The 14523-nt window shown below is 34.0% G+C and overlaps 1 protein-coding gene across 2 annotated transcripts; it reads left to right on the top strand.

Moving 5' to 3' along the window:
• The first annotated feature begins 5778 nt into the window (after positions 1-5778).
• On the top strand, positions 5779-13593 carry LOC119068965 (segmentation protein Runt). 2 transcript variants are annotated; one of them, XM_037172830.1, is made up of 3 exons: positions 5779-6776; positions 9694-9825; positions 12908-13593. In XM_037172830.1, exons 1-3 carry the CDS (start codon positions 6329-6331, stop codon positions 13447-13449), a joined length of 1122 nt encoding a protein of 373 aa, XP_037028725.1. In that variant the 5' UTR covers positions 5779-6328; the 3' UTR covers positions 13450-13593. The 2 variants fall into 2 exon arrangements, with proteins under 2 accessions (XP_037028725.1, XP_037028724.1); XM_037172829.1 differs by having other exon boundaries at positions 5782-6785.
• Positions 13594-14523: the final 930 nt, after the last annotated feature.

Genomic DNA, 14523 nt, shown 5'->3' on the forward strand with positions numbered 1-14523 from the left:
ATTATTTTCCACATACCAACCCCTATCTCACTATATTATACCAGAAAAAAAACCCATGGCACACAAAGTACACACAGAATATCATCGAAAGTGTATAAACTCAAAAACCCCTAAACGCACATGGCACATATACACCAAAAAAAGACAGCCTCTTAAAATTTTGCATTTTGCCAACCAAACTTGTGTATTGGGTCAAACTCTCGGTATCGTTGTGGGCTTAAGGGTCGTGTTCGTCGGTTCACCCCTAAATAAAACCCCTCTTTATCCTATTGAATTATATACGTACACATGAGATATCGTAATGTTGGGGTATACACTACTAGTGTGTATAAAACGAAAATGTAATGTGCTTTGTTACTTTATAAAGTTGTGTGTTCACTTTTTGTGTGTGTACCTCTCCATATACATATATGCATATACATAAAATTCAATTCACCGAGATCTGCTGTAATTATAGGCACTTCATATAAAGTAGAAGCACACACAACAGAAATGTATTCAGTGTTGCGATATTAGGGTAGCAATATATCAAGTCATCGGATGAACACAAAACAGCAAATTAAAATGCTGCGATCGACGATATTTGTTTTATACAAAAATTTAATTATTTGGCCCTCGATTCAAGAATTTTATATTTTTATTCGTTATGCTGATTGATAATAGTAATGAGCATTTGAGAAATTTTGCTTTTTTTTATTTGGTTCCATGTTTTAAATTTGAAAAAAATAATCCCTAACTTTCGGGAATATATTCCAAGGCAAAAATGTACAAGGGACTGTTTTTGGAAATTGGTTTTTCAAAGATTTCTTAAATTTCACAGTTTCTTAAAAATTTCTCAAGGAGGTTCCAAAAAAAGTTTCCTAAGTTTTTTTTTCAAATTTCACATATTTCTGAAAGTTTTCCCCTGCAAAAAGAAGCTCATTAAAGTTGGAAGAGCTAGAAAAGTTATTTTCATTTTCTGATAATACGGCTAATTAACTTAAATTGGCGTATCGTAAGTATATTTCTTAATATTCTTAAAAGTTCCTTAATATTACGAAAATTAAAACATTTACAATTTAAATATTCTAAGAATTTTATGCATTCTCAGCAAATAAAAATTTCGAATAATAAGCTACCTGTGCCATGGATATAAATATGGATAAAATTACACTTCAGTTTATCTGTTTAGTTCCATTGCTTTATTCGGGTTCTGTATTACCAGATGATTACTGATGAAAATTAAGACATAAATTCGGTACCTCAATAATATCGAGTCGATATAAATATGACAAAATCTATTACTTCTTGTGTTTATCACACAGTGCATCCAACTTAATCGTGTATTTCATTTTTTCTGAAAATAGCTATTTTATTTAAACTGCTCAGTCGTACTAGTCTTCCACCAAATGATCTGGGCTCGATTACCGTGTCAGACAATTCCACATGGAATTTTTCTAGCGATTATATCGCATTAGTAATGTCCTAAAGGGGTAGCTGCAGTGTGTTGACTGACTGAATGACTCGTATACGAATTTGTGTGCATAATGTCTAGCCTTTATTTAGGCGAGATATCAATTAAGCACATAATTTCACTCAGAGAGTATTGCATACTTCGAGGCAAGGTTCGGAAGTCACGTTAAGTCGGTGGTCCACACTATTGTTATTGGCTGTAAAAGGCTGAGGTCTCTGAATGAACAATGAAACCCAAGTGTTTTCAAGAATTTCTTGTTTTGTAATCGTGTGAAATCGTGTGTAAAGCCGGGACAAAATGAAAAGTCACGTTCTCGTGTAGTTATTGATATCGGTGTCGCCTCGGATGAGCAATATTGACCCGTAAGCTCGACTTTATTTTCAAATTTTTCTTCTGCACGCATTGTTTAGAAATTCTGCATTACGTAAAACCCACAAAATGACATAAAAACGAATACCAATAATTAATTTCAGAGATTTTTTGTTAAAAGTAGCTATGAACAACATTTAAAAAATAATTTCTGAACAGATGTCACTGTGGTCCCGTTGTCAAAAAAAATGAAATACCAGAAGGACTTGCGCAATTCATGTAATAGAATTGTATATCGAAAACTTTTCACTGAAAAGAGGTTGTTTGTGAAACCGATCAGTCGTAAACAGGTCCTATCGAAGCGAATACAGGTAGGACCGTGTTTATGACGTGTCCCACGAAATTCCGAATATATCACAAGTGACACACCATACATATTACACAATGAAACGAGAAAACTTTCGACAAGACAGTTGAATTAAAAAAATAAAAATGAAACGGTTAGATGTAGTGAACGCAGAATTGCGGACGGAAATAGACGGGAACATTGTAGGTGTATCGAAATGAGTGTTTGAATTTTTTCATCTAGTACTTCAAAAAGATTCTTTCCGAAAATTTACTATAGTTGTAATCTTGTTGAACTGGAACTGGATGCATATTTCATCTAGATTTGTTTTCAAATTTTTCTTTATTTTAGGACCTCCGCAAATGTGCAAGACTTTAATGTAAATCTTACACGTATATGCCTCAATATGAAAATTTCTAAATAAATTCTTGAATTTTTTATGAAGTTTTGTAGATCTAATAGTTTTAAGTAGCTAACCTTCAAATAGCTAACCAAAACTTCTATTTTACTTCATCTCTTTTCTATATTTTTTTTGTGTTCGTTCACTCTCCATATTTCAATAAACACCAACCGTGAATACTGTTATAAAAACTTTCGTGACTATAAATTCAGCTGTAATGTCGTAAAAGTTAAACGATGCAATTCCAACCAAAGCTTACGATTGTGTGCAATATAACAACAAAAAACTGCAGCCAAATATTAAATCCCGTATACCGTGTATACATCGCTCATATTCAGCGTAATATAATGAAAGATAAAGTTTTCTCGGGGAAAAATGCTTGCATATCCACACACCACATTGTCTATATATGCTATAAAGCTAAAAAAAATTCAACTTCAACTTTTACAACAGTTTTGTGACGAGAAAAATCCTCTGAAAATATACCTTTTCATTTCGTCTATAAAATAGATTCAATATATATATTCTTATAACCACTACCTCAATCGGTGGCAGTAGTGGTGGCCGCAGAAGGATGCGATATGCGCGGCAAACCAAAACGCAAAGAGGTTGTTGGTTGTTGTTTTGCGGAGAAAGTTCTTGGTGAATGAAAATCACTGGTGACATACCTACTCGGTTAATGGAGACAATGGTGTGGGTGTGATGGAAAGAAAACATTTTTCTCCGTCTATATACACTCCGTACTGTATTTGTTGCTCAAGTTTTACAATTTTATAGCATACACATAGTAGCAATAGGTAGTTTAAAAACCGATTGTTGGTTGTCTTGAGGGTATCCATAGTGTGTGCGGTACCAAGGAGTATAGCCACAATATGGTGGGCGTGAAAAACATACTTCTCACTGTCATATACATTATATGAATACCTAGCATACCCCGCCTTTTCTCTCTTGTATCAGAAAAAAAAAATATTTTCATGTTCTCTATCCAACTTTTGCATATACGTTTCGAACATTTCTTTTACTTGGAAAAATAACACTTCTTACTTGTTCTCATTTGCACAGCTGGAAAATGTACAATCTTATCGTTTCGTTTTCATTCATCACTGTGGGTGTATGGGACGAAATGTTTGCATGTGTATGTGCGAAAGAGCGTTTTTTCGAAGTTGATTTTTCATCTTCAAATTCGTATGCGTGTGTTAGAACGAACGGGAAGATTACGTTGTCATATTTTTACAATATATTGCAAAATAAATATTCGCTTATGTTGTTCGTTTCATTTTGAACTTGTTCATTTGTCCGTACCATTCGAATTAAAACGGAATCGTCCGATCATGCAAGCAATCATAAATGGGAAACGGTTGCGGCATTTCCGTCGTAATGTTTCTAAAGTGGCCAATTAATGAGCACTTTCTAAGAGATTATTCTTGTCACCAGTCATACAAAAGAAAAAAACAATTATTTCTCACTTTAATGAGGATTACGATAATAAAATAAAAAAATTCATGTGAAACGATTACCGGGGTGTGTCGGTTATGGGATTAAAGACTAAAACCGCAATGCATAGAACCTTTCTTTACTTTCAAATTAGCACCTATTTTAATGTATTACTAATTGAATAGAGACAGGTACAATAAAATTACTGTGATTTTACAAAATATTTAGTTTGTTGTTTACCGACAAGAAACTCCAACAATTTAACGCAAATTACTCGGTTGGGTTCCTATTTTTCGTCGTGGTTAACACAACCTCTTTCATGTGTGTGGTATGATTAACCATTTTTTTTTCACGAACATCACTTCGTTATAACATTAGAAACAAAGCGATCGCTCACACGATAAAAATTCTTTCTCCCTACTGCATCGACTTTGTGAACTGATGAACCGAAATATAAATTTCTACTTTTCGAAGCAGAACGTTATTCTTAACTAAAAGTTGTTCTCCGGAAAATTAGTTTTGTCATAATAATTACATCGCAATGTTCCGCATTTTGTCAAACTCTCAAAACTCAACTGTGGTCATTTGTAGCAGAGATAAGTAAACGATTCTTTTTGGGCCCCCGCCCGGTAGCTAGAAGTTTGGCCACATTTTTGTTAAATTGAATGTCTATTAAAATAGTGTAAAATCGAAGATATCGATCCGCAATTTCGTAATTTTTTTATGTGTACTAACAAGCATGTCGCTCAGCTGAACAAAACTAATTTGGGTAACCGGCTAGAAGACATGGAGAGCATGACATATCAGTCTTACTGGCAAAATGTGTTTGCACCTCTTAAAAATATTTTAATTGGGTTGATGAATGGAGTAAGGTACGCTCAGAAATGAATCTTCTTCACTCTTACAGCAATTTACAAAGATATTACTGTTGAATTTTTTGAAGTAATTGCATTTTTCAACATTCGTCAATGCCCGTTATTATTGCTTTCAGAACAGAACAGAAACCGGTCCCACTTTGTTATATTTATTGCGACTTAAACTGGGCCCAAAACCTGTTGTAATTTTATGTTTCGCAGAAACCATGTCCGTATTCGTTGAATAATGTGACAAGAGAGATTTATTGAACAGAAATCTTATCACTAAGTGGCAGTGTACTAGTGACCATATGATCAGTAAACGAGTTACATTTCAACAGGAGGCATGCCGTAGAGCAATTTTTTGTTTAGATTCATTGGATGCTATAACTTAATTAGCTAAGATGTGTATTCAAAGGTGGACAATAATGTCCACTGTCCTGACCTCGGTTTCAAATGGAAGGTTTTTCCAAAACCATTCTCCTTTTAAAAATAAAAATAAATCAGCTAGGCAAAAAAAACGCGAGGAACAACATAATCTAGCGAACGTATTTTCAACGAACAGTGCGTATCAACATTGAATATTCACGACAAACAAAAAAAAGAACACGAAAAACTGTATCAGAATGAAACGAACATCATCTGACCAAAAATAAAATAAAAAAATCATTCTGTCTTTGTCCGACTTATGTCGCAGGTAAATAAAAATTTAAAAATGTGCTCAATATCCTTTTCACATTTTTACAATTTCGAAAAAAAATTGCTGTCCCTTTTCCGTTACTCTATGAATTCCATTTAGGTATATAGTACAGCAATAACCACATCGCATATGAATTAATGCATAGTGTGAGTGAGGCGGGCGTCCCTTGTAGCATTCAAGTTGGATTTTTTCCTGTTTTGTATGTATATTATAAGGGATATTCGACTCAATGTGTAAGTATATGTCTGTAAAAACGGATACCATTTATAGGGTAGATTTACCGCACATAGTGGGGTGAATATTTTTAACTCAATACCTCAAAAACATATAGTTTGTTATTCACTACATCAAACATATTGACCAAATGAGAAAAAGTTGTGTCAGATCAAACAATCAGTTCGATCTGAGATCTTGCGGGAAACGCACGCGACTTATTACACAAAGTAGAAGAAACGTAAAAGTGTTTTCAGAGCGGTGATTGAGTGTATTTTTATTTTGTTTTGTTGAGTGTGACGATTGTATATGTAAAACGTCTCGAATTAATTATTTTTGAAGGAAAAAAAAGAAAAGCAAAGACGAAACAGTTCATTTGACTTTTATTTCGGATTGTTTTGAATTAATTTTACCAAAAGAATTCGTGACAAAGAATTCTATTTTTGATTGAAGACAGAATTTTTAGTGGGAAATAAATAAACCGAAAAAAATAAATAAACGAAGAAAGTGGTGTGTAGAAAACTGTGCATGCAGACATTACTGGATTCAGTCATACGGATAAATGACATTGTGAATATACCATTCGGAAACAGACATTCGACAAACGTATCCCAACCAAATGCATCTGCCAAACAACCAAAATACTGCAACAATGCCACCATCAATGACAGACATGCTTTCTAATTTACGCGAAGTGCTCCAAGAATATCACGGTGACCTGATGCAAACCGGATCACCAACCATTATGTGTTCCATGCTACCGGGGCACTGGAGGAGCAACAAAAGTCTCCCATGTGCTTTTAAAGTTATAGCACTGGACGATGTGCAAGACGGCACTGAGGTTATGATACACGCAGGAAATGATGAAAATTTCAGCGCAGAGCTTCGTAACTGCAAAGCTATTATGAAGAACGGAGTAGCAAAATTTAACGATCTAAGATTTGTGGGAAGGAGTGGACGCGGCAAATTCTTCTCCGTTACGATCACAATCAAGACTTATCCCTGCCAAATCGCAACGTACACAAAGGCGATAAAAGTAACAGTCGACGGACCTAGAGAACCAAGAAGTAAGCAAAGTAAGTTTTAATACTTATTTTTTATAATTTGCATGATTTTGCCGTTTGATGTGTTTTCTAGTTGCACACTTTCAAAATATAATTGCCAGAGATTCGGTAACATTTTAAGATCTAATCTCCTCTTTTAATATATTTATTAAAAAAATTGAAGTAGTAGATTTCATTCACTCGATGCATTTCATTCCATACATAAAACAGCAACAAAATCAAAAATTGTGAAGTAATAGACCGAAAACTCTGCACCCACATATATTATGAGCAAACTGTTGCAGTAAGGTCTTCGAAATTTCAAATTCTCTTCTTTTACACATTGTGTACGAAAACGATCTCGTACTAAACTCTGTGGTGACACCTTATATTGGTGTCATAGGAACACTTATAATGGTATAACAAAAATGTTACTTGTGATAGATCTAGTACTTCCCCAAAAATAAACAAAATTTTGTGGCAAGTCTAAACCGTGTTGCACAATTTGCAATCGTTCACGTTGCAAATTTGCTGTCTCATAAAATTATTGTCAGGGTACGAACGTCAAAAATAGTTCAGTAAATTACTCCATTTCTATTTTATTAACTTCCCAACTAAATTGCGTTGAAACCGCTCAAACCCATTTAATTATTTAAAAAACAAAAAAAAACTAACGAACGAACGAAATCTCTCACCGTGTTGTTTAATTAAAAAACACAAAATAAACACGTTTTTCTCGGTGAATTTAAATGATCCATAAAGTATTTTAAATTTATGATTGAAACATCAAAAACCCAAAGAAATCTCGCGGCGCCAAATGTCAATAACAAAAATGTTTCCCATTAAAATAACACTCCTTTATGCTTTTCTGTGATCTCCAGTGCTTATTTTTCTTTCAGTAGAAAAGCAAGAAAAAAATCTTTGTGATACTGTTTCGGTATAGAGGAGTATCGCGTCGTCGTCGTAATATATAGTAGGTATTATAAGCGGTGAAAATTGCCTGCTCAGAAACATTTAACTCGTCTATTACCATATTGCTTCCATAACGTCTTATTTCTAATTTAATTTTCCAATAATTTTTTTTTCCTTCATCTCTTCGTCTTCTCTGTTTATTTATTTGTTTCTTTTTTGGCGTTTAACACTTTTTTAACAGCCGGGTTCGGCTCGTTTACATCATCAACCAACATTTTGTGTGTATAAAAATAAAAGGTAATGCGTTGGAAAACTGATACCCTACTTCTTAAGACCGGGGGTATTATGAAAGAAAACAATCAGACGAAACGAAAATCTTAATTTCATCCATAAAAAATTTTTTGTTGTGTACTCGGGTACTTTGATATCATTTAAGAATCACATGGCGTCATCGTCGTCATCGCGGTGCCTTTTTAATGTGCGCGCGGTCTCATGTCTGTTTACAAATATATACATTTACTTGTCTCATTCCGGAGGGATGGCGTATACTTTATTGTTATGCTAGGACTTATGTATAGATATACGCATTGGGATCGGAAAATGTTAAAAAAGAATTTTCTTTTGTCACTCTTCTTGTCTTTTTTGTTGTTGTTGGTGCTGTTGAATTATTCCTCTTCTGGTGGTGTTAAGTGATGAGGAAAATTTTTGTTGGTATTTCTTTTATGATAAACATTTAGCCGTATTTCGGTGGCGGTTGAGTCATCCGAAATTTATGAACTCAATTGAGGTTGATGTAAGATGTGATACTAAATAGTGGATAGCGAATAAGTTCCCAGTCATTCTTTGGTCATTTTTATGGTTTTCGTATTTGGATAGAGAAGAGGCTACATATTCATTCTGTCAGACCTTAAATGAATCGAATCGCTGCAGTAGAGTCCTATCTCGCATTCAGTTCAAAAACGGACGATTTTGTTTACGTCTTCCGGGAAAGTTTTATGATTTTATTGGACAGAAGCGATGATAATTTCATATGGGAGTCTCTGGCTATAAATTTTATGGCCTTTGCAGCAATAAAATACGTCAATTTGGGTCACGCCACATTTCCAATTCCTTTGACTTCAGAGATAAATCAATTGACGAATAAAGAAAAAAAAAGTGGAGGAAGGAATGTGCCATCAATTTGCTTTATTATTAATTACTGGCAGTCCGAAGCAGTACATTAAAATGCGATGTAATGAACTGCATGTATCATTCGATTGAAAAACATTTTAACTGCCATCGAGTGGGAAAGTCATCAAAGAACTTTTTTTTTCTCGTCGTCGTCTTCTTCTTCTTCTTTGCTTATTAAAATAAACATTAATGATGCTCACAAATTTAATAATTTTTGATTTTTTTTGGTTGCCTTCGTCTAAAAATAACATTTGGAACGTCGAGAAAAAAATATGATTTACAAGTCTGTGTGGCTGAACCAGCTATCACACTATCTCGCTTTCCATGCACTAGGTAAAATTTTTGAAAAGATTCTTTTTTGTGGAAATCATTTTTCTCATCTCGATTTGATTGTGTGTGAACCGTGGAAATATCCAACATTCACACACACTTGATAGTGTTTATGAAAGTCGTTAAATTAACACAAACATTGGCTGTTAATTTGACACGAAATTTTGTTGTGTTTTTTTCTGTGCTTAAACGCATCTTATTCGAAAATCCAAAACAACATAAAACTTCATCACTTCAAAGAGGTCCCATTCTCTCCCGTCTACACACAATAACGGCATGTCTTGTGATCCATTTGAATCTTAATTAGTGTTTAGATTAAATGCAAAGCATTTCAATAAACAATTCGAGTTGAACGGATTCTTTGTTCACAAACTGTTGCGATATTCCCCCTATTCCCCATTAGAATGTTTGTAATAACTATAGCTTTAGATGAATGCAATAATTTTTTTTCCATTTTGCTTAGTTAATGTTTCATTAAATAATCGATCAATTGTCTAACAAAAATGTTTTTTTTAACCTATTTTTACAGGCTTTGCTTACGGTCACAGTAATGATTTCGGACATTTCATTATTGGACATCCTTGGTTAGAAGCAGCATACATGAAATACGCGTGGCCAAATTATCTGTCTCATCAAACACACAATGCAGGCTTCCCAACAGGTGAGTTTAGTTTTCCAATCTCGTTGGGTTTTTTTCTAAATAAATAAATTCGAATGAATGGCATTTCCATCAAAGGTGAAAGAGATCCGATTCTCGATGATGATGATGGGTGCTTTTATGCAAACCATTATTACAGCAAAGCTAATTAGAAACAGAGGTGTCCGATATTTGTTTTTAAAATGTGCCTGCAAAAAAAAACTCTTTTTGCTCAAAGTTTTTTTTTTGTTCACCGAACTTGTGATACCATATAATGTTACTTTGTACGACGACACACTCATTGTGCTGCGAAAGGCTAATTAAAAAAATTCGCTTCAAACGGGGTACAACAAAAAATCCGATAAAAGAATTATTTACAGCGGAGGACATCGATCCGCAATATCAGGTGTATTTTTTTAGAAAATTGATTTTATGTCGAACATGGTAGTGTGACTGGCATTTATACAAAAAAAAGCAATTTAATATAATATTATGCTTTGAAATTGATAGTGGTCAGATGTTCGACACTAAAAATTCCTCTGATCGTTTTTCCATTTAGTTTTTCACACTGAATAAACGTGTAGAAGGGTATCCGTATCCGAACATGGTAGCACACACTCAGGACACACATCATACACTCTGTGTATGCAGACATGTATATATGTATGCCATTTTATACATCTAAAATGTCTACTGTCCCCATCTATACATATGTGTACATGTGGACGCATCGTAACATCGAAACGTCATACAGGACACATAAAAAAAAAATTCATCCACCACCCTCTTTTTCCCATACACAATAAATTTTACATATATTCGAAAGTAGAAGAGTATGAAAAACGAGTGGTTGTTCAAAAGCTCTCGCACAAACATGCATTATGTACACATAAATATATTTTTTTTGTTCGTCGTTTATTTCACAACGATTATATGAAGTGGATTTTCTCTGTGTACCCCCCGTATAAAAAAAGACACAAAAATATATTTTATAACCGAACCGTACACACACAGAGCACACAGTAAACATGCAGCCAACAAGCACTCAATACAATATATATTGCGAGAACGGATGGTGGAACGCTAAAACAAAATACGAAAAAAAAAATCTGCGACCCCATGGTTTAATGAAAAATCCCCTATCGTATCGATTAACTAGTTAAGCTTTGAAATAAAATTCCCGTGGATTAAACATTGTGTACGCAATGATGATAGAAACAAATAGGCAAAAAGTTTTTTTTTTCATAATACCTACACGAGTAGAACACTTCAGGATGAAAAATGTTCTAAAGTCGTAAATGAAACAAACAATTTTAGGCAATTGCCTCGCGTCAATAGGAACATTTTATAACAAAAATCGTTGTTGCCTAAAAATTTTGATTTTTTGAAGAAAAAAAAAATTAAAAACGAAACGATCAATTTAAACGATATTTGGAGCGGGCGTTGGTTAAAAAAATTCAAAATATCAAAAATGTACAAACCGGCAACAATAAAATATGTTCTAACGCTATTGTGAACTGTCCCTATTGCAACTTCCTATTTCCAAAACGAAATCGTAAAAAAAATTGCGAATTTGACGAATATCATTCCGTGGTGTTTACAATGAAACAATTTTATGGCAAAGAAATTTGTTGTGTGTGTATTTCCGGGACACAATTAAAAAAAACTGACAGCAAATATGGATGTAAATTGTATCGAACAGGTCTCGTCTAAGTCCGATATAAATTCATGTGACTTAATAATGGAATGCACTGAATCTATGAGAGACATTGTATTCAATATTCTGAATTTTCTGATCATACCGAACGATAAACATTATTCTGATTCGTTGGCGTACTCTCGACTGCAGTGGATAACTAATAACTTGTTACAAAAAATCCACTCACTTTCTCAAATGTGAATGCTTTTATGTCTCCTCCATACAATGACTTTACAAGCTTACATCAACATATTTTTAGTTCAAAAAGACCATAATATTACCCTTGAAATCAATTGAGCGCATATATTATATTCAAAAAGATGCAATCTATAAAATCCCGAAAGAAAGATATCATCTCATTTTCAGTAATCCTATTAGGGATTTATCTTATTCCCACACATATATCCGCACATACCGAACGGTTTTTTTTCTTCAATTCTTCTTCTTCTCTGTAACCTCCATTTATGCGACGCTTTTTAACCATTACTTTCCTATTTCTGATATAATTCAATGCTCTTCTATCCATACATGAATGGGAAAAAATTCAATCGCAGGCAGTGTAAGTATGGATAAATAAAAACAGTGCAGAGAGATCACAGAAGTCATGACGCGAATATTTTTTTTTGTTTGTTTTTCATCTGTTCTGTTCTTCCTTTCGTCGTTTCTCCTACACAAATGTCAAAATGTAGTACACACTTATGGTGGATAACGCTGTGCAGTGTAACATATAAGCCCAATATCTAGATAAATGGAAAAATCAAGAAAAAATCTTTTTAGAATCATTTTCTTCGTATATATATAATGCATGTTATATCCTATCCGCCTAATAATATCTTCTAGCATAAGGCTATACACACATATATAAATATCCCTTCAGTAGATATAATTTTTCAGTAACATTTGGTATATATTTATGGCACAAAGGGAGGCAAAAACACAAAATGTGTGAGGGTGAAGATCTCTTTGTTTTCAGATCAATCATGCGAAATTTGAATAATTTTACATTATTCAGAATGTTTTTCGAATTTTCTTTCGATTTTTTTCTTCTTCTTCCTTCCATCAAATTCATTTTTGAATGATTCCTATTTTTTCTTGTATGCACATCGTTTTCGGGGGTATTGTGCCAAAAGGCAAAGGACAAATCATATTAGGCAAAAGTTTTTTTTTTGTTTCGAACTTCCGTAAATAATTGAAGAGTGGAGACGAACAAGAACAAGAGGCAAATAATAAAAGAAAAAAAAATTGTGAAGTAAAAGCAACCCGAAATGAGTATATCTTTTATTCCATTTGACTAATATCTCATTCACTTTGATGTGCCAATAATCCAAACACATTGCAAATTAAATTGTTCCGAATCTTTTTTCCTTTTTTCTCTTCGTTACTGATTTTAATTTCGTTTATCACCAGGCTCACCACCATTGATGACACTGCCGAATGGAATTACACCCGGCTCCGGCACCGACATAAATCAAATGCCCCAAGCGTCACCGCCCCAGCCAGCCATGAACGGAAATCTCGTACCACCGCGTTACCTTCCACAATTCCCATTCGGTCATCCGGAATTGATCCATCAACATCCATTCCTGCCATACAATCTCGCCAATCTGCGAACGATGCCCAATGGTTTACCGCACAGTACTGTTCCGTCATCGGAAAATCTAAACTTAACGCGACTATCGCCGTCATCGTCACGTCCATCATCGTCCAGTCCACCATCCACGCAAAACACATCGATCCGAGTGCATTCGAATTCCGAAGAGGAATCAGACGACGAACAAATCGATGTGGTGCGATCAGCATTTGTGCCAATTTTACGACCCAATTCGGTGCAATCGAATCTGCCGGACTCAACGACCGTACCTGATCGATCGCCATCGGACTCACGGGTACCGATTAAAAGTGAACTGAAGGCGCCATCGTCAAGGAAGCCCGTCTGGCGGCCGTATTAGCGAATAAGGTATTGAAATGTGTGTGAGTGAAAAGTTGTAAGAAAAGACTTGATAACAACCGAAGAAACATTGACCATTTTGAGTGTTCAAATGTGATGTCAGCGTAATGTGTTCGGATTGGTTTTAGTGATGGAAAATGAACGATTAAAAAACGTTCGATTGCTCAATTCGATTCCAGTACGCCCCCATCAGCAAAACGAATATTCAAAATGGCCAATTTTCTTTATTTACATTATTAAAGTGAATTTCTAGTGATCTGTTTTTAATTTTTTTTTTCCTCTCTCGAAATTAATTGTAAAAAAAGAAAAGAAAATTTATTTTTTTAATTATATTTTTGAGAATGTTTATGTTTAGCATTACGTTTAAGAAAATGAATGAAAAAAATAAAATTAAAATAAAATAAAATTATTGTAAATAGTTGTAACATAAATGTGAAAAACGAAATTAGAACGCAAAGAAATCTAAATAATAAAAAAAAATAAAAATAAAAAATGGAAAAAACGTAAAATAAAAGTGAAATTTTATTAGAAAATGTACATAAATTTTTATGAAAACTGTTATTAAATAATAAATTATATTTAATTATTGAACGAATTTCTTTTTATTTTATTTATCAAAATGCAAAGTGTATGTAGTACATAGAGTACACTCTACACAATCAATCATACAAATAGTATCGATTTCATCATACACGTCCCCACTCATACTCAGAGACACACACAAAAAAAACTCATTCATAATAGACCGAGAGCCAACGAGTTTTCCCAGTCCCCTCAACGGTCCACAGACCGTGCAACTACAGATTGAGACTTATAGATGCAGGCAATGAATAGTTATTTGTTCAACGAGGGAAGAAAAGTTGGAAATTGAAAAAATGTCATTTTTTACCTTTTTCCCGAGTTAAGCACAACGTTTTTCACAATAAAGGCTTCGGAGGTTTAAGCGGAGAGTAGAAAATGACCATTTTCTCGCCTGCGTTGCGAAAAAACAATTATAATTCTTTCTGTTTGTTCCACATGTACTACCAACATTACGGTGCGTATAAATAGCAAAATAGTTATCGCGGGTATCTCT

Source organism: Bradysia coprophila, assembly GCF_014529535.1.
Source record: "Bradysia coprophila strain Holo2 chromosome X unlocalized genomic scaffold, BU_Bcop_v1 contig_20, whole genome shotgun sequence".
In the NCBI taxonomy this organism is placed as follows: Eukaryota; Metazoa; Arthropoda; class Insecta; order Diptera; family Sciaridae; genus Bradysia; species Bradysia coprophila.

Excerpts from the sequence above, each read along its gene's own strand:
- LOC119068965 (XM_037172829.1), top strand. The coding sequence starts at position 6,329 with ATGCATCTGCCAAACAACCAAAATACTGCAACAATGCCACCATCAATG. Across the intron at positions 6,786-9,693 it reads AGAACCAAGAAGTAAGCAAA|GCTTTGCTTACGGTCACAGT; the intron begins GTAAGTTTTAAT and ends CTATTTTTACAG. Across the intron at positions 9,826-12,907 it reads CAATGCAGGCTTCCCAACAG|GCTCACCACCATTGATGACA; the intron begins GTGAGTTTAGTT and ends GTTTATCACCAG.